This window comes from Myotis myotis, unplaced genomic scaffold, assembly GCF_014108235.1.
Source record: "Myotis myotis isolate mMyoMyo1 unplaced genomic scaffold, mMyoMyo1.p scaffold_m19_p_19, whole genome shotgun sequence".
Classification (NCBI taxonomy): domain Eukaryota; kingdom Metazoa; phylum Chordata; class Mammalia; order Chiroptera; family Vespertilionidae; genus Myotis; species Myotis myotis.
The window spans coordinates 30,393,018-30,414,709 of record NW_023416323.1 but is presented as its reverse complement, the minus strand read 5'-3'; the positions used below and the strand labels follow the sequence as shown (position 1 = coordinate 30,414,709).

General features: G+C 46.8%; 1 protein-coding gene across 5 annotated transcripts in view; it reads left to right on the top strand.

The window, feature by feature from the left end:
* The window catches only part of PRMT7 (protein arginine methyltransferase 7), a 37,801-nt gene that overhangs the window by 14,098 nt on the left and 2,011 nt on the right, over window positions 1–21,692 (top strand). For 2 of the 5 annotated variants that reach the window (XM_036346559.1, XM_036346557.1), the window contains exons 6-15: window positions 4,807–4,919; window positions 8,202–8,443; window positions 8,665–8,845; window positions 12,534–12,661; window positions 13,093–13,228; window positions 14,126–14,209; window positions 14,601–14,648; window positions 15,286–15,375; window positions 19,080–19,241; window positions 20,326–20,400. In XM_036346559.1, the coding sequence (XP_036202452.1) occupies window positions 4,807–4,919; window positions 8,202–8,443; window positions 8,665–8,845; window positions 12,534–12,661; window positions 13,093–13,228; window positions 14,126–14,209; window positions 14,601–14,648; window positions 15,286–15,375; window positions 19,080–19,241; window positions 20,326–20,400 (1,259 nt within the window). Of the gene's footprint in view, window positions 1–4,806; window positions 4,920–8,201; window positions 8,444–8,664; window positions 8,846–12,533; window positions 12,662–13,092; window positions 13,229–14,125; window positions 14,210–14,600; window positions 14,649–15,285; window positions 15,376–19,032; window positions 19,242–20,325; window positions 20,401–21,692 lie in introns of all 5 variants that reach the window. The other 3 variants (XM_036346558.1, XM_036346560.1, XM_036346561.1) reach the window with 3 other exon arrangements.

Sequence of the window (21,692 nt, the reverse complement as noted above, 5' to 3'; positions counted from 1 at the left end):
GGCCATTATTCCATTTTTAATCAACATTATTGAGGATAATTTTTTTGTTTTCTTTTTTATTAATCCTCACCTGAGGATATTTTTTCCATTGATTTTTAGAGATAGTGGGGGGTGGGAGAAGAGAGACAGACAGACATCAATGTGAGAGTGACACATCGATTGGTTGCTTCCTGCATATGTCCTGACCAGGGCCAGGAGTCGAACCTGCAACCCATGTACGTGCTCTTGACCGGGAATTGAACCCGATACCCTTCAGTGCTCGGGCCAATGCTCCAATCACTGAACCATACTGGCCAGGGCTGTAGAGGTATAATTTACATAAAGTGAATGCATCCATGCTAAGTGGATAGTTTGATGAGTTTTGACAAATTTAAATACACTTGTAACCACCACCACAATCAAGATAATAGAATATCTTCATCATGCCCAAAGAGATTCAATACCTTTTACATCAATCCCTCCCATATTCCTGGCCTTAACGCACCTACTGATCTGCTTTCTTCAATATAAATGAGATCTGCCTTTTCTAGAATTTTGAGTAAGTGGAATCATGTAGTGTGTATATTTTGTGCCTGCTTTCTTTTCTGTTGCATATTGCTCTTGAGATTTTGACCATGTTCTGTGTATCAGGAAATCATTCTCTTTTTAAAAAAAATATATTTCTTTATTAATTTCAGAGAGGAAGGGAGAAGGAGAGAGAGATAGAAACATCAACGATGAGAGAATCATTGATTGGCTGTCTCCTGCACACCCCCTACTGGGGAACGAGCCCGCAACCCAGGCACGTGCCCTTGGCTGGAATCGAACCTAGGACCCTTCAGTCTGCAGGCTGAAGCTCTATGCACTGAGCCAAGCCGGCCAGGGCAGGAAATTATTCTCTTAAATTGCTAAGCAACGCTTCATATGTGGACATACCATCGCCTGTTTCTTCCTTACCTTGTTGATGGACACAGATAGTTTCTTGGATAGGTCTTTGGGTTCACTGATCTTACCTTGTGTGGATCTAATCCACATCTAGTTAACTTTTCATTTCTGATATTGTATTTTTTAATCTCTAAAGTGATTATATTTTTATAACTATTTTTTCTCCTTATGTTTCTTTAAATACTTAACATATTTATAGCAGCTGTTTTAACATTCCTATCTCCTATTTCTGTCATCTCGGTCATCCAGGGGTTTGTTCTGTTATCCTAGATCTGGGCTACATTTTCCTTCTTGGCATATCTGGTAATTTTTATTTGGATGCTGTGTATAGGGGAAATTTTGCCGTGCTAAGTGCTGGATTTTGTTATCTTCTTGTAAAAGCTTCATTTGGCATGCAGTTGGGTTACTTGCAGATCGGTTTGATCCTTTCCAGGCTGTTTTTAAGCTTTGTTGAAGCAGGGTTAGAGTAGCTTTAAGTCGCGGCTTCTCAGCAGCAGCACTGTTGACATTTTGGGCCTGATAATTCTTTGTTGGGGGTGGGGAGCTATTCTGAGCATTGTAAGATGTTTATCCCTGGCCTCTAACCAGTGGAAATCAGGAGCACCTCCCTCTCTGTTTGTGCCAAGCAAAAATGTCTTCAGACATTGCCAGATGTCCCAGGGTGAAGGATAGTTTCTTGGGTAGGTCACCCCTGCTGAGAACCACAGCGCCAAGGCTACTTTAGCCAAACTGGTAAGGCATGACCTTTCTAGGTCTCTGCTGAGCGCTTGCGTGCTGGCTGATCAGAACTGGAATGTTACCCAGTCCTTTGTGAACTCTGGAAATTGTTCATCTTAGAGCTACATGGTTATTTTTACCTGGCCTTCTAGAGTCCTACCCTATGTGTGTGTGAATATATTCAACAATGACCTAAGGGGAGCCCTGTGCAGGTTTCTGAAGCCCTTTTCTGTGCAATTTCCTCTGTGGTTTTCTCTCCTGCAAGTCCCAGATGCCTCCACTTCCCTGAACTCCAATTGCTGTTTCCTTAACTCAGCAAGATTGCAGTGCTCTGCTTACTTTCTCGTTCCCTGTACTGTGGTCTGGAAAGAGCCTGCTTGCTAAGAGCCAGAGCAGTAGTGGGGGTCACTTTGTTGGGGTCACTTTGTGTCCCTTCTTGGGGAATAAACTGTGTTGCCTCTTGTTCAACATCTGAAAATGTTTGTTTCATATATTTTGTCTGGTTTTCTAGTTGATTACATGGATTGATAAGTCTGATTCCAGTTACTCTGTTTTGGCCAAAGTTGGGGGTTATTTATTAATTTATTTTTAATATGTTTTTATTTATTTCAGAGAGAGGAAGGAGAGGGATAGAGGGGTAGAATGATGAGAGAGAATCATTGATCGGCTGCCTCTTGCACATCCCACATTGGGGATCGAGCCCGAAACCTGGCCATGTCTCTGACCAGGAATTGAACTGTGACCTTCTGGTTCATAGGTCGATGCTCAACCACTGAGCCACACCAGCTGGGCAAAATTTGTCTGTCTTGATAGCACAGAGATCGATCTGCAGAGCAGCCTTTGTTGTGTCACTCTCTGTGTGACTCTGTGCCCTCTTCTAGGCTGTGTATTGTGTACACTCACCCTGCACGAGGCCATACCCCTCAAATCCTTTCTTAATACTTTTTCTTTGTAACACTTATCACTGCAATAATGAAATCATTATGTAATTATGTATTTAATGTCTATATCCCCACACAGCTGAAGCATTCTGAGTTTATGGACTGTGTGGTCTTATTTATTCCATTCCATAACTTGTATATACCTGGCATGAAAGAATTCAGTGATATTTGTTTAGTGAGTAGATTGCCAGCTTTGCTTGGTCCTTAGCCCCTTGGACATGGGACTTTATTTCCACTCGTCCAACTTGACAAGTGGCTTTCTTACTGCTAAGGCTGATGGTCTTCCCTCTGCTTCTCCTCTCAAACACTGCAGCCCTGGTACTTCTGCCGTTTAGTCTTCCTGTTCTTCCTGGAAATGCACGTTTTCCAAGGTTCTGTCCTCAGCCCTTTTTAAAAATAGCATCTAAGTTTGTTGCCTATTTCCCAGAGATGGATGGATGACACACAGGCATGTGTGCAGCTGACTCAGGGGGCATTTGTTCATCCATCCCATCATGGGGTAAGACTTAGGAGGCACCTGGAGTAAGCACCCCTCCTCAGGCTCTCACTCACCTGTTAGACACCAGGCTGTCAGGAGTACTTGTTGAAATTCACTGGGTCATAAAGCTTTATTTATTTGATACAATTTTGGGCAATAAATCATTTTAAATTATATAATTAGCTTAAAAATTATTCAGGAGGCAGCGTTTGCAGAGCTTGGTGATTGATTGGATGTAGAGTGATAGGGAGGAATCAAGAACTCAGCTAATGTTTGCTGACAGCCTAGGCACTGGGGTATAGTGAACAGACCAGTCAGGGTCTCTTCTCCTGGAGAGCTAGTCAACGATGCTCAGGTTTCTGGACTGTGTGGTAGTGCCATTCATTGAGGTGGCAACATTGGAGGGAGAAGCAGGTGCATGGGGGTGGGATGTGATTGGCTCAGTTTGGGATGGTGAATTTCAGCTGGAGTTTGGCATCATATCAGAGAGGATAGGCAGGGCCACGCGGGAGGGTGTTCTCTGTGCCAGAGGACAGAAGTTTCTTCTTAGCCACCATTCACATATTGCCATGAGCACAAGTGTACTTCACAGGAAGTGGGTAGTTTTTACCTTTTCTAGCCTGACCATTGCTGCATGGACAGATCTCGTTACCCCCCTTAACAGATGAGGTGACTGATGGTTAGCAGCGCTGAGGGTTCCGGCTAGAAAGCAGGCTCAAAGCCCAGGTCTCCATGACTCAAGGTTCAGGCTCTGCTGCACTGTTCTTTCAACCACTTTAATGCTTCTGTTCTCTTGCATCATCCATGAGACTTGTCTCCTCTGTAGGGAAGATGAGTGGGCTTTGTCAGATTGTAATTCATGAGCCATTAGGAGTGTTTAGTTAATTCTCCATGATGAATGGCCCCTTCCAAAGTCTGTTCTGTCTCTTGGCTCATTAAAAATTATAACTGTAGAAGTAACATTACATTACATTATAGAAGTTTAGAAAATGGAGTTAATAAGTCTTCTATAGCTCTACTTTCCCAACCAACTGGTATGTGTTTGATAACAAGAAATGAACTTAATTCAGGGGGATTTAGTGTAAGGAACTGGGGATTCTGAACCCTGGGTATCAGTGGAATCTATCAGCCTGTCTATCTTGCTTTGGTTTTCTCTCCCTTTCTGCAGCCTAGATATATTTGAAGTACCAGGATTCAGTTTTTGCTTTTCAAATAAGTTTTGCTAATTTAATAATTAAGAGTTTAATTGTTAAGCAGCGGTGGGCAAACTTTTTGACTCGAGGGCCACAATGGGTTCTTAAACTGGACTCAGAAGAAGGAGCTGTGGCCGTGTTTCCCAACGTTGCCATGTTAACACTGCTGCTGGTGAAGGAGTGGAGGGGAGAGCAAGAGAACCTTCCGCTCTTTCGGCTCTGCGGGCCCGATAGAACAGCCGAATGGGCCGGATCCGGCCCGCGGGCCGTAGTTTGCCCATGGCTGGTATACAGGAAAGTTGAAAGAGCAGTTGTACAGCAAACTCCCATATTCTCTTAACCAAGACTTAACAATTTTAGCATTTTTATATATGTATACGGATTTTTTGCTAAACTGTTGGGAAATCAGTTGAGATGACACTTCTAAATACTCCAGTATTTATATGTACTTTCATTTTAATGACTTATTAACCTTTTATCTGGCATCTAGTTGCTGTTAATATTTTTTCTAGTCTGTTGCTAGTTTCTGATGCTGTTTCCTTGTATTTCGCAGATGGTGACATGCCATGCCGTGCCAACATCCTGATCACGGAGCTGTTTGACACGGAACTGATTGGGGAGGGAGCACTGCCCTCCTATGAACACGCACACAGGCATCTCATGCAGGTAGGGATGAGAGCCTCCCTCAGGCGTATTGCTGTGATCTCAGTCAGCTTACACAGCTCTCCTTGATACATCGTGCTCTTCACAGCCTGAGTCCTCAGTACCTCTCCATATACCCAAGGACACCCTTTATTCCTGTAGGATTCTCCTTAATTATGACTTCTGTGCCTCTTGAATGCCAAGTCTGGGTAGGTTAGAGTCAAAAGGTCAGAAACTATCTTCAAATTCAATTCAATTTAGCAAACATTATTTGAGTGTCAACTGTGTGAAGTGTTCTAGCATCCAAGGAGAAGTGTGAGGCATCCTATTGCTCTAACCCATGGTCAGTGATGGTGAGGATTTGGTGGGCTGACTGGAGAGGCAGACAAAAGCACCATAGCCATCTGGTTTGGGACTGATAGAAAAGATCAGGGGGGCATGCAGAGGGGGTGGAATTTGGAAAGGCACTGGGGAGAGGGAGAGATGTCCCAGGAAAAGGGACCTGTTTGGTAGGTCACTGAGAACATCAGCTGGGAGGGGAAGGGGACTGTGAGCTAATGGCAGAGAGTGGAGGAGGAGGTGGAAAGCCTTGAAGGCCAGGCCATTCCAGGTGAAGGAGTTTGGGTAGTGGCAATCTTTGACAGTTTCTTTGAAAAGAGAGAGACATGTTGAAAATGTTATCTTGGAGATGTTGATCTTGCTTTTGTATGGACATAAATTGGAAGTGAAGACCCAGAGGCAAAGGCCAGCCAGGGAGGTGTGTCTGCTGCTTCTGCTGGCACCTGCCCTGTAGTCACTGCAACTGTCCCAGCCAGCAACTCTTTTGGGGGGTTCTTAGTGCTCTCAGAGAGAGGAGGGGGCTCCGTCCAGGGCATTCAGGACCAGAGTCCACATTACACAGTCAGCATGTGACTGTGATTGTTCTGTAGATCCCCACACTTGTGAGCTGTCTCATTGTTTCCAAAATGTAAATCCCTTTTCTAGTAACATTAGTAGTAACAATTTCCATTTTTCCACATTAAAACCACCAACTAGATATATCCCTGAAACAGAGAACAAGGATATTTGGAATTTATGTTAATGTTGCCCAATTTGTCCTTCTCTGATTCATCACATTAAAAAGGTAGGCAGACAACTGTCCTCAATTTCCTCTCCCAGCTGGCCTGTAGCAGCCAGGTATGCATTGTTCACTCTAATCACTGTCCCCACCTGCCATCCTGTGTCTGAGCTTGAAGGACTTAGGGCTGGCACACAGAGGCTTCCATTGCCCTGACCCTCTTCCTGTCTTATTGAACCAGGATGCTGGCATGTCTGACAGATAGTCCATGTAGCAGCGGTTCTCAACCTGTGGGTTGCGACCATCGGGAAACACATATAGCATATCAGATATTTACATTATGATTCATAACAGTAGCAAAATGACAGTTATGAAGTAGCAATGAAAATAATTTTATGGTTGGGGGTCACCACAACATGAGGAACTGTATTAAAGGGTCGCGGCATTAGGAAGGTTGAGAACCGCTGCCCTGTAGTGTTGACCCAGGGATAGATCTTAGAAGACGCATTTATTGAGTGCCTTCATTTTGCCAGACCCTCTTTTGGGTACCAAGAATATGAAGGTGAGCTCCTGGGGAGGCAGGTAGGTGAGCAGGTATTCACAGCACAATTTGGATTATGCACTGATGGTGGTCAGTAGGGTGAGATCCTGCCCTCTGATGTGGGGAATGTAGAGGGCTCCAGGAATATGAAGCTCAAGCTGAGTCAGTCTTGAAGAGTGATCAGGTGTTGACCTGGCAGGTGTGGGGTATTCACAGCAGAGGAGATCAGCATGCACAAAGACATGAAGGTGAATTAGTGTGGTGACTCCCAGATCCAGCAAGTAGTTTGGATTATGGGTAGTGCGGGAGGTGGGGTTAGAGATGTGGCTAGATTGCTGGCAGGGCTAGACCGAGAAGGGCTGCCACGCTCTAGAAGGGTTTTCAGCAGGGGGTTGACTTATGCAGGCAGCCATGTAGAAAGCAGTTGGGGAGCAAGACCAGAGGCAGATAGGTGGTTAGAGTCATCCAGGCGCTAGGCTGGCCTCAGGTAAGGCCATAGAAATGGGCCTGAAGAGGTAGACTCGGGCAGGAGGAAGGTGGTCAAGGCTTGGTGATTACTTAGATGGGGAGGCATTGAGGATGATGCCAGGGTTTAGGGCTTGGGTACCTGGATTTAATGGTGGTGCTCCCTGTCTACTGGGAGAGTGGGAGGACCAGGCGCGGGAAGGTGAGAAAAGGGTGAAGTTGGATTTGTCCATTTTAGACAGAAAGAGTGTGATTTGCCTGAGGGTCAGCCAGGAAGAAAGGCCCAAAAGGCCTTTGGTAAATGGTTTTTGGTAAATGAAGATGGAGTGGTTGAGGTTAGTTACTCTTTCATGTGAAGGGAGAAAGAAGGTGGTTCAGACCAGATCTCTGGGGAGCCCTCTGTGAGGGTGGGCAGGGGGCACAAGAATCCAGCTAAAGCAGTGTTTCTCATCCGGAGCCATGTCTGGAGACATTTTTAGTGTCACAATGGGGGTGATGGGGTGGTGGTGCTATTATCTTGTGGGTGAGGCCAGGAATATTGCTAAACATTCTACAGTGCCCTTGGGAGAGAAAAAAACGATCCTGCAACAAAGGATCTTCTGGCCTAAGAGGTCACTAAGAGCTGAGGTAGAGAATCCCTGTGCTTGGCATTTCCGTGTGGTAGCTGCTGTGAGTGTCCTATTCTCAGCTGGGCCCCTAGTGCCTGGTGTGTAGAGGATGGCGATGAATGAGGTAGGAGGAAAACTGGGCGAGGAGAGTGGTCGGCAGTGCCTGGTGAGGCCAGGAGGTCAGGTTACTTGAGGGTGGACACTTGTCCATTGGTTGTGTGATAGGAAGGTTCTGGTGTCTGGGCAAGAGCTGCACCGAGGGAAGCTCTGAGCCCAGGGCCAGAATTAGTGCAGGGAGAATTGGACTCTTTCTTCCAAGTCTGTGTGGGAGTTCATCAGCCTGATGACAATTACGGTTTATTTTTGAAGTATTGAAGAGTGTCAGATAGCTAGGAACTTATCTGATGACATAAATCATTTTAGACAAAACGTGTAATCCTTTTTCAAATCTACTTTCTTTTTTTCTCTCTCCCCAGGGCATTGTGCTGAAAATAGTTGGCTATGCTGGGAAGGTGTTAGATGTTACTAAACTAGCCTAATATGAAGGAATAACCCTCTGTTGTTCAGTTGGAATTACTGTGGGTCAATGTGCCTGGTTTATTTATTTTATTTTTTTCTTTTTAACACAAACTTAGGAAGATTGTGAGGCAGTGCCTCACAGAGCAACCGTCTATGCGCAACTGGTGGAGTCCAGAAGGATGTGGTCATGGAACAAGCTCTTTCCTATCCGAGTTCAGACCAGCCTTGGAGAGCAGGTCATTGTCCCCCCCTCGGAACTGGAGAGGTGCCCTGGTGCGCCCTCCGTCTATGACATTCAGCTGAACCAGGTCTCCCCCACGGACTTCACTGCTCTCAGCGATGTGCTGCCTATGTTCAGGTACCAAGGGGCAACCTGGGTGGATGGCGCTTTGAGACATTTGGTGGAATGGGGGTCTTTGAAGTTCTTACAGAGTGGAAGGGAACCCAGCTGATGTCACCTGCCTCTGCAGCAGGAGTCCATTGCAAACAAGTCTCATTGCTGTTGAGGTCACCATAAAAGCTTAGAAATGGAGTGTGTGAGCTTAAAATATGTTTACGTTCCTGAATATTCTTCCACAGTGTGGACTTCAGCAAGCAGGTCAGTAGCTCAGCAGCCTGCTATGGCAGGCAGTTTGAACCTCTGGCGTCTGGCCAAGCTCAAGTGGTTCTCTCCTGGTGGGACATTGAAATGGACCCTGAGGGGAAGATCAGGTGCACCATGGCCCCCTTCTGGGCACACACAGACCCACAGGAGCTCCAGGTAAGAGTAGGAGCTGAGCATGTCTTCATGTAAATCGGGAAATGTGTCCACTTTTTGTTAAGGGGAAATAGCATGTTGATCCTTAGATTCACCAGAATTTAGAGCCAGAAGGGACTGTGTCAGAGTCAGTGTCAAAGAAGAGTTGTTGTTTTAAAGAAAGGCTATTGCCCTGCCGGTGTGGCTCAGTGGTTGAGCGTTGACCTGTGAACTGGGAGTTCACGATTCGATTCCCGGTCAAGGCACATGCCCAGGTTGCGGGCTCAATCCCCAGTGTAGGGTGTGCAGGAAATTATATATATATATATATATATATACACACACACACACACACACACACACACACACACACACACACATATACATACATACATATGATAGATCTCTCAGGCCAAGTTCATGGTCAGCACCAGTGGACACAGTGAACTGTAGGGAAGTTACTATGCTGGCTCTCCCATCAGATCAACTTGAAGTACAGAACTGCAGCTTGTCTACAGACTCATTTTCTTGGTCTCAAAATCTACCTTTCCCAGGTCAGTTGAAAGTGGGTGGAATTCATGAACTACAGAAAAGGTAATACAGAGTACTCTTTAACATGTGAAAAGTTGGTCAGCTTCACTTATAAAAGCAATGAAGATTTAAACTGCAGTGAGATACCATTTGTTACCTGTTAGTGAATAAAATGCAAAAAGTGGGGCAGCGCACTGTGGGGCAGCTGTGGGGAAGGGCAGGAAGTGGTTGTCGGGGCATCCCCGGCACTCAGTGAGGCCCAGTTCCTCATGATGGGAAGTGATGCCACTTCTAGACAGTTAGGCCCTGGATAGATTTGCATATGAGTAGAGTGATGTGTTACAGCCCTGATTTAAAAGACTGGAACACCCCAGAGGGCACCAGTGGAGGACTGGCTAATCCATTATCCTCCATTCAGTGAATGAGGCAGCTCTCTGTGCACTGATGTGGAACAGTCTCCAGGATATAGCGTTCAGTGAAGCAAAAGTAGAGGTGCAGAGCAGTATGTGGTATGCCAACATTGGTGTTACTAACAATGAGGATATATGTGGAGGAGTGGATGTGTGGTATGTGAGTGTAAAGGTATCTTTGGAAGAGTTTATAGAAATCACTAAAAATGGTTCCTTCTGGGAAGAGGGCTGAAGATGAGGGGTGGAAAGGAAACTTTTTTTTCACTCCATGACCCTTGTATATCTTTTGAATTTTCTCATGTGCATGTGTTCTCAACCCCTCTACGTACGCACTCAGGGAAAAGTGGGGAAGGTGCTTCAGAGCTGAGGAATCAGAGCTTCCCTGTCTCCTGGGAGGCGCTGAGTACCTTCCTCTATGTCCCTCCTCTGTTACTACTTGCCGGACACTGGCTTTGTTTTGATTGGTTCTAGGCATACCCAGGTGACTTAGGGAAGGCCTAGCAGCCCCCTCTGGCTCCTTGATTTACTGCTTAGGCCGAAAGGTTATGACTGCTGTGAGATTGTGGTCAGTTCCCTTGGCCTTGTGAGCTTTCCTCTCCAAACTGTCTTCCAGTCCCCTGGCCCAGGTAGGCAGGCATGTATCCAGGCAGTGGGTGTGAACTTCCCTCTTCTATAGCCTGTCCTCTGCTGGCTGAGTGTGTGTGTGTGTGTGTGTGTGTGTGTGTGTGTGTGTGTGTGTGTGATTTCCAAAGAGTTGAGATTCGCACTAGACTTTGTTCCTCCCTAGGAGTGTGATGTTGCAAAATTGCATGGATCCTCATGCTGGAACCACATATGTCCAAACCAAGACTCAGGTTGGCCCAGTGCTCGGAGCAGGGTCTCCTGTCTAGGCAGCCGTGGTGGGTGCTCATCCCCAAGTCTCCTGACTGTGCGGCTTGTCCTTTCTCTACCAGCATGACTTTGGGACTGTTCGGAATTCGAGGAGCTGCTAATGAATCTCCCTCCTGACTTCACTAAACTGTTCTTGATCTGACATCTGCTCAGCCTGTCTCACCTGAGACAGTGGGTTGTCAGCAGCTCCTTAGCATTGGGACCTGGAAGGCTGGTGTGTGGGAAGGGCACAGCGACAGGGAAGCGCCAAGGGAGCACCGAGGGGTTAGGGAAAGGCTTCTTTTGTCTTAGGATCCGTTTGCATAGTAGGGAAAGAACAATAGCTTTTAGTGAACCTATTTTTTTCTCCTGTTATTGTTTATTTTTTTCAGAATGTATCTGGTTAGATTTTCATTTGTTAGCTTTTCTGTACAAATAGACATCTTAGCTACGGGGAATGCCATTCACCTGCTTTTTAGAGTAGGTAGGGTCTGATGTGGTCCTGGTATGGAGTGTGCAGGCAGTCTCATCAGAGTTGAGTCAGGCACCCACTGTTTAGGACAGTTATTTTTTTTTTTAAAAAAGAGGCTTAAAGATTATAAGAATAATTTTGTTCTATATCAACCTCATTATATAGAACAAAAATGAATTCAGTCACTCGTAGGCCTCCCATCTAAAAGAACTCCCTTTCTTTGCACCCTTTCTAATGCATGGGTTTTTGTCAGACTAATTTTTGTATTTTTCTGCTGCACCATAGTCTTCTTTTTCATCATTTTAAATATCTGCGAGTTTCTGTCTAAGGAATTATTATCCATTTCTGAACTGTTGCACATTTGGTTTGATCCCAGTTTTTGTGACTATAAATAATTCTGTAACATGCATTTTTACATAACGATAGCTTTTTTCTTTTCTTACTTTCTTTTTTATTTTTAAAGAATAGTTTATTGATTTTTAGAAAGAGAGAGGAAGGGAGAGGGGGAGAGAGAGAGAAACTTCAGTTTAAGAGCCGAACATCAATTGGCTGCCTCCTTCACACTTCCTACTGGGGATTGAGCCTGCAACCCAGGATGTGCCCTGACCAGGAATCGAACTGGCAACCTTTAGGTACACAGGATGACATTCAACCAACTGAGCCACACAGGCCAGGGAAGTTCTTTTTTTTTTTTTCCATTTAAAAAAAATTTTATTAAACTGGTCCAGTCTCTTAGAAAGTTTTCATTCAGCCTGTTCCTATAAAGATTCTAAGAGGTTTTGAGTCTTCTCTTTTCTTTGTTTTGTCGTTGTTTGTTTTTTTAGAATAGAATCCTGGATGTGGGGTTTATAGTATCAAAAAGGATCGACAAAGCTTATTAAAAGGTTGACTCTGAATCATTGTAAATTGTTTCACAATTTAGAGTTTTCCACATCTTTAAAAGCTATTTAATTCAAAAGAATAAAATAAAACCTTCCTGTACTATTTCCCCAACTTTTTATTTTGAAAACTTTGAAGTCCACAGAATAAGTGAACATGAGCGCTAAGGTGGCCTTCACTTAAATTTACAATTGTTAACATTTGCCACATTTGCTTTCCTTCTGTCTCCCTTCCTCCCTGCCTTCCTCCTCCAGGCCCCCTCCCCCACAAGAGGGTCAGGAGTCTCCTCCTCTGAGCCCTTCTTCTTGAACACGGCTGCCCTAGACCACATTTTATCTCCCTAAAGCCGGTAGTGTTCCAGCAAGCTTTCCAGCCATTAGCCTTTCTGACTTGAGAATTTTCTTCTTTATCTCTTTGGCCACAATAGCTATCTGTTGTCCACACTGTGGCCTCCCTGCAAACTGATTTGTGGCTTGGGCTTTGACTCCTGGATTAGAAGCGTTGCTCTTGTTGCGGCTAGTGACTGCTGATTCTTTGTTTCCTATTTCAGTGGCGGGACCACTGGATGCAGTGTGTGTACTTCCTGCCACAAGAGGAGCCTGTGGTCCAGGGCTCAGCCCTCTGCCTGGTAGCCCACCACGATGACTACTGTGTGTGGTACAGCCTTCAGAGGACCAGGTATACCCCGAGCTTCAAGGGGTGGGCACTGGGCCTGTGACACTACGCATTTATGTAAATTCCCCTTTTATAGACTTTATGTGTCTATAATTGGGAATTATAGAGGCATGAGTGGGCACATTTATAAATAAGAGCAAAAGTCTGTGACTGGATGTGTCAGCACCTACTGCATGTACTCAGAAGAGGTTGCCCTCATTGTGGGGCCCCTACCTGGAACTGATATGTATGATAATCTTGAATTAGAGGGCCCTCCAAGCTCTAATGCCTCTTTGAGAGCCAGAGCCTAGCACGAATCTAGGAAAGGACTGTGGGTGTGTCCTCTGAGGCCCATCTTGATTTCTCTGGGGCAGGTCCCTGTGCCATGTTTTCATGCTCGCTGGTGTCTAGCAGGTCAAACTCACCACTCTGTGTCTGTTCATTTATTGGCCCAGCCCCCAAAAGAATGGGAGAATCCACCCAGCACGGCCTGTGTGTGACTGCCAGGCTCACCTGCTCTGGAACCGACCTCGGTTTGGAGAAATCAATGATCAGCACAGAACTGATCAATATGCCCAGGCCCTGAGGACGGTATGTGTCTAGCCTCTTGGGTGCTTGTGGGCAAGGAGATTGTCCCGTGGGTCCCAGCTCATTTGTTGCTTTTCCTTTCTGTGCTCCCTGGTCTGTCTGAGTGACTTCAGCCAGCTCCTTCGTGGGGGAGGGTGGGGGGGGGTGGGGGGGGGAGTTGGGGGGAGGGGTGGTTTGCTCTGGTGAACCTGGGCCTGTTATGGGACTTCCTGGGGGCTTGTTCTCTGTTCACCCGTGAGAGCCTCCAGCTGACAGCTTCCCGTTGGCCCCTGCCTTTGTCCCCCTGGAACTTTGCCTTTGTGATTACCCACCAGCAATTCCTGTGGGTGATCCCAGTGGACCCAGCCACCCATTCTTCCTTTCATCTGCTGCCTCCTTTCTGAAATTTTCTAAAAAGTAAATCTGGCCATGTAACTTTCCTCCCTGAAAGCCTTTGCTCCCTGCTGCCTATAGCAGGGGCCTCTCACCTGGGGACCACACACGGGATTTGGAGTATGCAGAAGCATGTGTGTACATGCATGCATTTGGTGTAGCGAGGAACCTAACCATCCTAAGTTTCTCTTAGATCTGTGCCCCATAGAGGAATCCCTGTCTTTGGGGAGTCACTTAGCAGGTCCACAGCTGTCTGTGCTGTGACAGAGGCCTGTCATCGTGGCCTGGAAGGTGGCCAGTGGAAAATGGGGCAGGCTTTCAGGTGGGCCTTCTAGGACAGCTTCCCGATCTCAGGGTCTGGGTTGGGAGAGGTGAGTGAGGTGGATGTGTTGGAGGATGGGGACTGGCTGCCACGTGGTGTAGGAACACAAAAAGATCCAGCTGGGCAGTGGGATCTGTCCGTTTGTCAACAAGAATTTCTTGACAGACTGTAAGAAAACTTGTGCTGAAGTTGCTCTTCTCTGGCAGGTGCTGAAGCCAGACAGTGTTTGCCTGTGTGTCAGCGATGGCAGTCTGCTCTCCATGCTGGCGCATTACCTTGGGGCAGAGCAGGTACTGGACATGTGCTGTTCTCCTAGCTTCCTGAATGCAGCTCTTGAGTTAGGGTGCCGTGTGGTCTGGGTACACAGTTCTGTAACTAAAGCCCTTTGCAGGTGAAGCTACCATCTATGTAGCATGCTTGGTTCAGAGTTATGGGTTTACTGCCTCCATGTGTCGGCAGGAGTCAGGCTACAACATTGACCTATACGTGCAGCTCCGCTGTTGGCTGCCACCTTGCTCTAGGGTCAGTGCAGAGCATGGGTGCTGTCCAGTGGGTAATGAGCACAGGTGGAGGTGGTTAGATGGTGCCTTCTGCCTGGGAATGATTTCGCCCCATTTTCATCTTTAATTTTGTTCTCTGTTAAGTGAATCTCCTACACTAATAGCATGTTATTCTCTCTAGGTACTTACAATAGAGAGTTCGGCAGCTTCTCATAGACTGATGAAAAAGGTAAGTGATAATTGTTGTTACTGAAATAATGAGGGGACCTGCGGTGCCTGCCTTCCCAAGTCTGGCACTTACTGCTTTGAAGTAGTGTGGGCACCAAGGGCACTGGGAGAAGCAGCAGCAGCCTGCTTGCTCCGGTCTGGCCTGGAAGTCTTCTAGGGCTGTCATCGATTAGAAACAGATGCATAGACTTCGTTTTGTTTTCTGGCTAAAGAAGTGTAAGCTTTTCTCCTCACTTGAAACTAAAAAATTAAATTCTTCCTATGATTTGTTTCTGGGACACCAGTGCCCAGGGAGTCATTGCTCACTGGCTGGCCTGTCTGGTTGGTTCCATGATGGTTTTCTCCTCCTGGCCAGTGACTGGTTTTGCTTTCCTCTCTGAAGGAGAACCCACCTCCACCAGAACTGCAGGCCTATTGCTAAGTCCTGTAGATGTACTTGAGAGAGAAATTCTTTTTCTGTTGCATTTTGTTAGTGATCTCATCCCTGGTGTATAGGATGCCCTGGAGGAGAGAATTTCCACAAAGCAGATAAAAGTGGTGCTCTGGAACTACTTGGCCAGCAAGCTGCAGACGGAAAAAGCAACGTTGAGATGTTTTTTTCTGGACAAAAATAATACTTGTGTTGTTTTATCTCTAAGATCTTCAAGGCTAACCACTTGGAAGATAAAATTAATGTAATAGAGAAACGGCCTGAGTTATTAACATCTGCAGACTTGGAGGGTAAAAAGGTGAGTAATGAGAGTTCACAATAAGGGCACAGCGTTCGATGGCCTGAGCTCTCTCCTCTCTTCTCCAGCCTCATGGAGGGTCCCTGTGGAACTCACCAGCTAGGAAGTGGCCACTGTGGAGGGTGTGAGGAGGGGTGGCAGAGATGCCCGCTGAGCAGATACTTGCACTGCTCTGAACTCTGGCTCATCTCTGCTCCTTGAAGCGAGGGCAGCCAGCTCTGCTGGGAACAACAGCAGCTCACTGTGTCCTCTTCCCTGTTCCCTTCGCAGCGCTCCTGTGCGCTTCACCTTCCTGTTCACCTCCTGCCGCAGTCAGCCCTGCTTCGTCCCCAGCGGGTGCCTCCCACCTCTTAGTAACCTCTTAGTAACTAAACAGTCTCCTGCATGATTCCTCTCACCAGGCCCCTGGACCCTACGACCCAGGGCCCTCTCTCTCCTTAACACACTTCTTTGTAAGTTTTTAAGAGACTGCCTCTTCTAGGTTTTCTTCTTATTTTTCCAGTTCATTCCTCTCAGTCCTTCGTGGGTCTCTCACTCTCTCTCTTCACTGATCCTTCCCTGGAAGTTCTTGGCGCTCTCTCCTCATCTGTCCTCTCTGTGACTCCTCTCCAGTGATAACATCCTTTTCTACATGGGAATCTGTGAGGGACAAATGTGTTTCCAAGTGTCAACTGGGTGTCTTTCCTCACATGTCCCACAGGCCCTTAAAGCTGGAACCTGTCATCTTTCTTGGCAACTTTTTGCCAGATTTTTTGCGATATAATTGACATACCATCAACTCAACCCATGTCAAGAGTACAATTTAATGATTTTTTAAAAATATATTTTATTGATTTTTTACAGAGAGGGAGGGAGAGGGATTGAGTCAGAAACATCGATGAGAGAGAAACATCGATCAGCTGCCTCCTGCACACCCCTGAATGGGGATGTGCCCGCAACCCAGGTACATGCCCTTGACCGGAATCGAACCTGGGGCCCTTTAGTCCGCAGGCCGACGCTCTATCCACTAAGCCAAACCGGTCAGGGCTGATTTTTTTTTTTTTTTAGTAAATTTATAGAGTTGAACAACTATCACACAATCTAGTTTTACAACATTTTCTTCACCCAGCCCCCAGCCCCAGGCAACCACTGATCTGGTTTTTGTCTATAAACTCGTCTTTTCTGGGCATTTCATATAAGTGGAATAATACAATATATGATCTTCTCTGTTGGGCTTCTTTCACTGGGCATGTCTTTGAGGTTCATCCATGTTGTAGAATGTGTCAGCATTTTGTTCTCTTTTTTGTTGTTAATCCTTACCTGAGGATATTTTTTTGCTTTGATTTTTAGAGAGAGTGGAAGGGAGGAACAGAGGGGAAAAGAGAGAGAGGGAGAGAGAGCGAGGGAAAGAGAGAGAGACATCGATGTGAGAGATACACATCAATTGGTTTGCCTTCTGCATTTGCCCTGACCAGGGCTGGGGATGGAACCCGCAACCCAGGTACATGCCCTTAACTGGGGATTGAACCCACCACCCCTTGGTGTGTGGGCTGAGGCTCTAATGACGGAGCCATACTGGCCAGGGCAGTATTTTGTTCCTTTTTAATTCTGATTGGTACCCCATTGTATGACTGTGCCACAGTTTGTGCATCCATTCCCTTGTTAGGGGTATTTGTATTGTTTCCAGGTTTTGGCTGTTTCAGCGCTGCTGTGAACACTGGTGCCTAAGTCTTTGTGAGGATTCGTGTTTTCAGTCTCTTAGGTAGCTAGCTGCCTGGGCTTGGAATTGGTGGGTCATAAGGTATTTTTGTTTTAACTTTTTAAGAAACTGCCAAACTTGTCCAAAGTGGCTCTACCATTTTACATCCCCAGTCATGTATGAGGGTCCCAGTTACTCTGTATCTTTACCAACACTTGTTGTCTATTGTTTTTATTATGGTCATTTAATGGCTGTGCAGTGATGTCTCATGGTTTTGATATGTGTTTGCCAAATGCCTAATGATGTTGAACACCTTTTTATGTGCTCATTAACTCTATATTTAGTTAAATATCTACTCAGATCTTTTATCCATTTCCCCCTTATGCCTTTTTTTTAAAGAACAATTTATGATCCATTTAAAACACACACTTAAGTGATTTACTATATTCATAAGGTTGTGCAACATTCACCCCAATCAACTTTAGAACATTTTTATCCCCCAAAAGGAGACCCCTTGCCCATTAACAGTCACTCCCCATTTGCCACCAATCCTCCCAGCCCTAGGCAACCACTAATGTACTTTTTGTCTGTATCAATGGCCATTTCTGGACATTTCATGTAAATGGAGTCATGCCATACGTGATCCCTTTGTGATTGCCTTATTTCAAGATTCATACACATTGTAGCATAAACCCGTACTTCGTTTCTTTTTACTGCTGGGTAATAGTCCATTGTATGGAATGGGGAATACCCCATCTTGTTTTTCTGTTTATCAGTTGATGGACATTTGGGTTGTTTCTACTTTTTTGGCTATCATGAATGCTGCTATGAACATTCATATACAAGTTGCTCTTTTTCCCCCTCATTGATGAGGATTAAAAAGGCATTTAAATTCTGTAAGCCATTGGCATGGTGCACTGGCTAGATTCCAGGCCACTGGGGTGGTGAATAGAAGTGGTGAGTGGGGCATTCTTGCCTTGTTCCCGATGCTGGGGGTGGGGAGCACTCAGGACCAACACTTCTCTGTCTTCAGTGTCTTCCTTCTGCTTCTCCGTCACCTCAGCCAGAAACCCCGACATCGTGGACTGGTGCCCTGTCTCATCAGCATCTGCCACGTCTTGGTCTCCCTTTGCACACTCCCCACTCCTTATAGTACTCACCCAAGTCCCCTTCTGTCCCCGCTCCATCTGCAGGTGGTATCCTCATAGGCTTCGTGGATGTCAAGGGCTCTTTCTAAAACACAGCCCTTCTCTGATTAAAGCTTTTAGTGGCTCTCTCTTGCCTCCTTGGCACAGTCCAGTCCCCTTAACCTGTCATCAGTTGCCTTTGGGTGACCTGGCTCCTCTCCCCCTCTCTACCTCTCTGGCCTCACCCTTTACCACCCTGCCCTGTGTGCTCATCTGGCGAGCTCCGGAGAAGGCCTCCTCTCCCACCGTATGTGCCTCTGTCCGTCCACTGTCTGGATTCTCCTCTCCTTTGCTTTTCGGACTCCTACTCATGTGTTTCATGTCTGCTTCATTTACTCAGCACATGTGTACTGACCATCTGCTGTGGGCCAGGAACTTTGCTCAGTGCTGGGGTTACTGTGCTGCCAGGGTCCCCATTTCCATGGTGCTCAGAGTCTCCTGAGAGAGATGGAAAACATTGAAAATAAATTGTCCAGATAAGCTTTGAGTGGAGATGGCCAGGGCCATCCTGGAGGCCCTTCCTGATGCTCTTACCTCTGAGGTCCTCCACGTGCCCCTTCCCTGCCTCTGTCATAGGCTGTTGCTCTCCGCGAGGACAGTCCCAGCTTCACCGGCTCCCTCTTCCATTCAGCACTCCTGAGGGTGGGGCTTATTTCTGTTTTTCATCTCTGTATCCTCACGGGCAGGTGCGGACCTGGCACACTTCTTTGTTGACTGAGTGAGTGAGCGAGCAAATGAATGGCCTGTTGCTTCCATGTACCCGTGAAACTTGTGACCTGTGTTTCTTTTCAGAAGAGTCCTTCTGATGTCTTGGTTCTGCTTCTCGCTCTGATCTCCAGGTCTCTCTCCTGCTGGGTGAGCCATTCTTTACCACCAGCCTGTTGCCATGGCACAATCTGTACTTCTGGTATGTGCGGACTGCCCTGGACCAGCACTTGGGGCCTGGCGCTGTGGTGATGCCCCAGGCTGCCTCGCTGCACGCTGTGGTCGTGGAGTTCAGGGTAGGCCACCCAGAGGTTTTTGCAGACGGGACGGGGGTACCTTGCTTTCTTGCAAAGACTTGGGTGTAGATGGTGGTCCTCAGGTCTGTGTGATTTGGCCTCTGCTTTTCTGTTTCAGCACCTGCAGGGCTGAATAGAAGACGCCTGTCTTTTTTTAAATGCGGTAATTTGACATATGAAATGGAATTGGCTGTGTGTTGTCATTGTACAATATGGCTTATCAGAATAATTAAAATACATAAATTAAGAGCTTCAGAAGACGTGCTGTGCAGCTTGCTCTGCTCTCATTAAGAGTCCAGGCTGCACTTGTTAAAAGCCTTTTGAGACGGGAGAGTCACCTTTATGTGAGAAAAAATTGAAAAGCTTCATTTTAATTTTCTCATCAAAGCAGAGCCACAGTCACACAGTCATTTTGGGAAAGGCATTTTTATTAAAAGGATTTTAAAATGCTTTTAATGCGAAATGTCGAGTGAACCTCATTTGATATTTCTTTGATAAGAATGGCTTTGTCCATTGGTAGCTGAGTGACCCCATCACTTACTTTCTGGGTATTTCTTCTGTTATTTTTTTACCTGATGAGATTTCCACATGAATTCTGGTGTTCATGGCCAAAGAAGGAATGTGGAGAGCGATGCTTGTCTCCAGGCAAAAATCCAGGAGAAGGACACAAAGGTGACTGGTCTGAGGGCTTCTGGTCTCCTTCCTCCTGCTGTTCTCACGCTATTTATTGGTACAGAGCCTTATAGATTTTTTCCTTAAGAAAATGGTGTTCAGGATGGACAGAGAGCAAGAAACCCTAGCCCAGTAGCTCTGGCCAGTTGTCTCCTTGTGGGAGAGGACTTGGGGTCATGTCACAGAATTGTCCTCAATTTTGGGGGCTCTCCTCTAGGCCCCCAACCTTGGGTGTGTCTCCTAGGCATGTGAAAACAGCATGATGTGCCTAAGGCTTGGGGCTGGGGACACCCCAGCTTGACCTCACTGACCCTCTTTATCTTGTTGCCACACTTCCCTGTGGCCCCTGTGGGTGCGGGCATCGGGGTTCCCTGGCGGGTGGGTGTCAGTGAAGACTGTGCCTTCCTCGTAGGACCTGTGGCGGATCCGGAGCCCCTGTGGCGACTGTGAAGGCTTTGATGTGCACATCATGGATGACATGATTAAGGTAGATGGGGCTGCAGCTCCCACCCACAGTGTTCCTCCCACCCACTCCACATCACCACCGGCCTCCGACAGGGACGTCTGGCTTCTGTGAGAGACATGGGTTGGGCAGTGTGAGCAGCAGCTCTTCTGTTGGGGCGGGCGTATTTATTCTGCTTGGCTCGTCATGAGCGTTAGTCTGAGAGCCATTGTGTCTCAGGGTCTGGTACCAGGCCATTCTTGGCCCTGGGCTGTAACCCCTGAATCAGAATTGGTTGCCTCCCATACATGCCCTGCCCAGGGATTGAACCCACAATCTAGGTATGTGTCCTGATTGGGAATTGAACCAAAACCTTTTGTTGTAGGGATAATGCTCTAACCGCCCAGGGCTCTGTTCACATTTTTCTACAATGATTGTGGATTGTTCACATAAATATATTTTTTGAAGTAAATAAATCTACCAGATATTTTCAGTTTGCCTGCCCCTCCACAGTTAACCACTGACTGTTCCATGCTTCTAGAAATATTCTTTGTGCTGTGTCACTGCACACTCTAGCCACCTCTGATCACTTCTTAGGCTCCTTCTTGGCCTCTCCCATCCTTTCCATCCCCTAAGCTGTCATGCGTTCTAGGTCTCCCTCAGGCCCCTTTCCTTACCAGTCCCCTGCCCCCTCTCTGTTGCAGGATAATGTTTGCATCTGTCCTGAGCTCAGACCAAATACCTAAGAGCAGTGTACCCTCTACTGAGATGTCCTCAGGCACTCTGACCTTGATGCTTCCAAATTTACATGCTCTTTCCCCATCCCCAGCCTGGCTTCTTCCAGGGCTCCCATCCTCGGCCTGCCACCACCTCATACCCAGGTACCAAGCACTGTGCTCAGGGCCTGGGCATCCTCCCAGGCAAGTCCTCGCCTTCACTTGTACTTGGTCATCAGGTTCCATAACCATCAGGTCATCAGTGAGCCCCAAATCCAGTTTTCTTTCCTTTCTGCTGCTCTGGTCTGGGCCACTTCCTCTTGTCTGTGACCGTGTAGCCTCCTGCCTCCCCCACTCGACCATTCCCCACTTGGAGCTCAAATACACCTGTAGATCCTGAGTCTGGCCCTGTCTACCCCCTGTGGGAAAACCTGTGAGGCCCCCTGTCCCTTCCCCCTGCAGAGTCACCCCTTCAGAGTCACTGACCCCTGCTGCTAGGCCTGCTCTTTCCTCAGTTTTGTCCACTCTCCTTGCAACCAACTCCCGTGTGACCTTAGGAGGCAGCTCCGAGGTCACCCCTCCAGGCAGCTCTCTTGCCCAGCCCTGTCTCTGCAGGAGGTC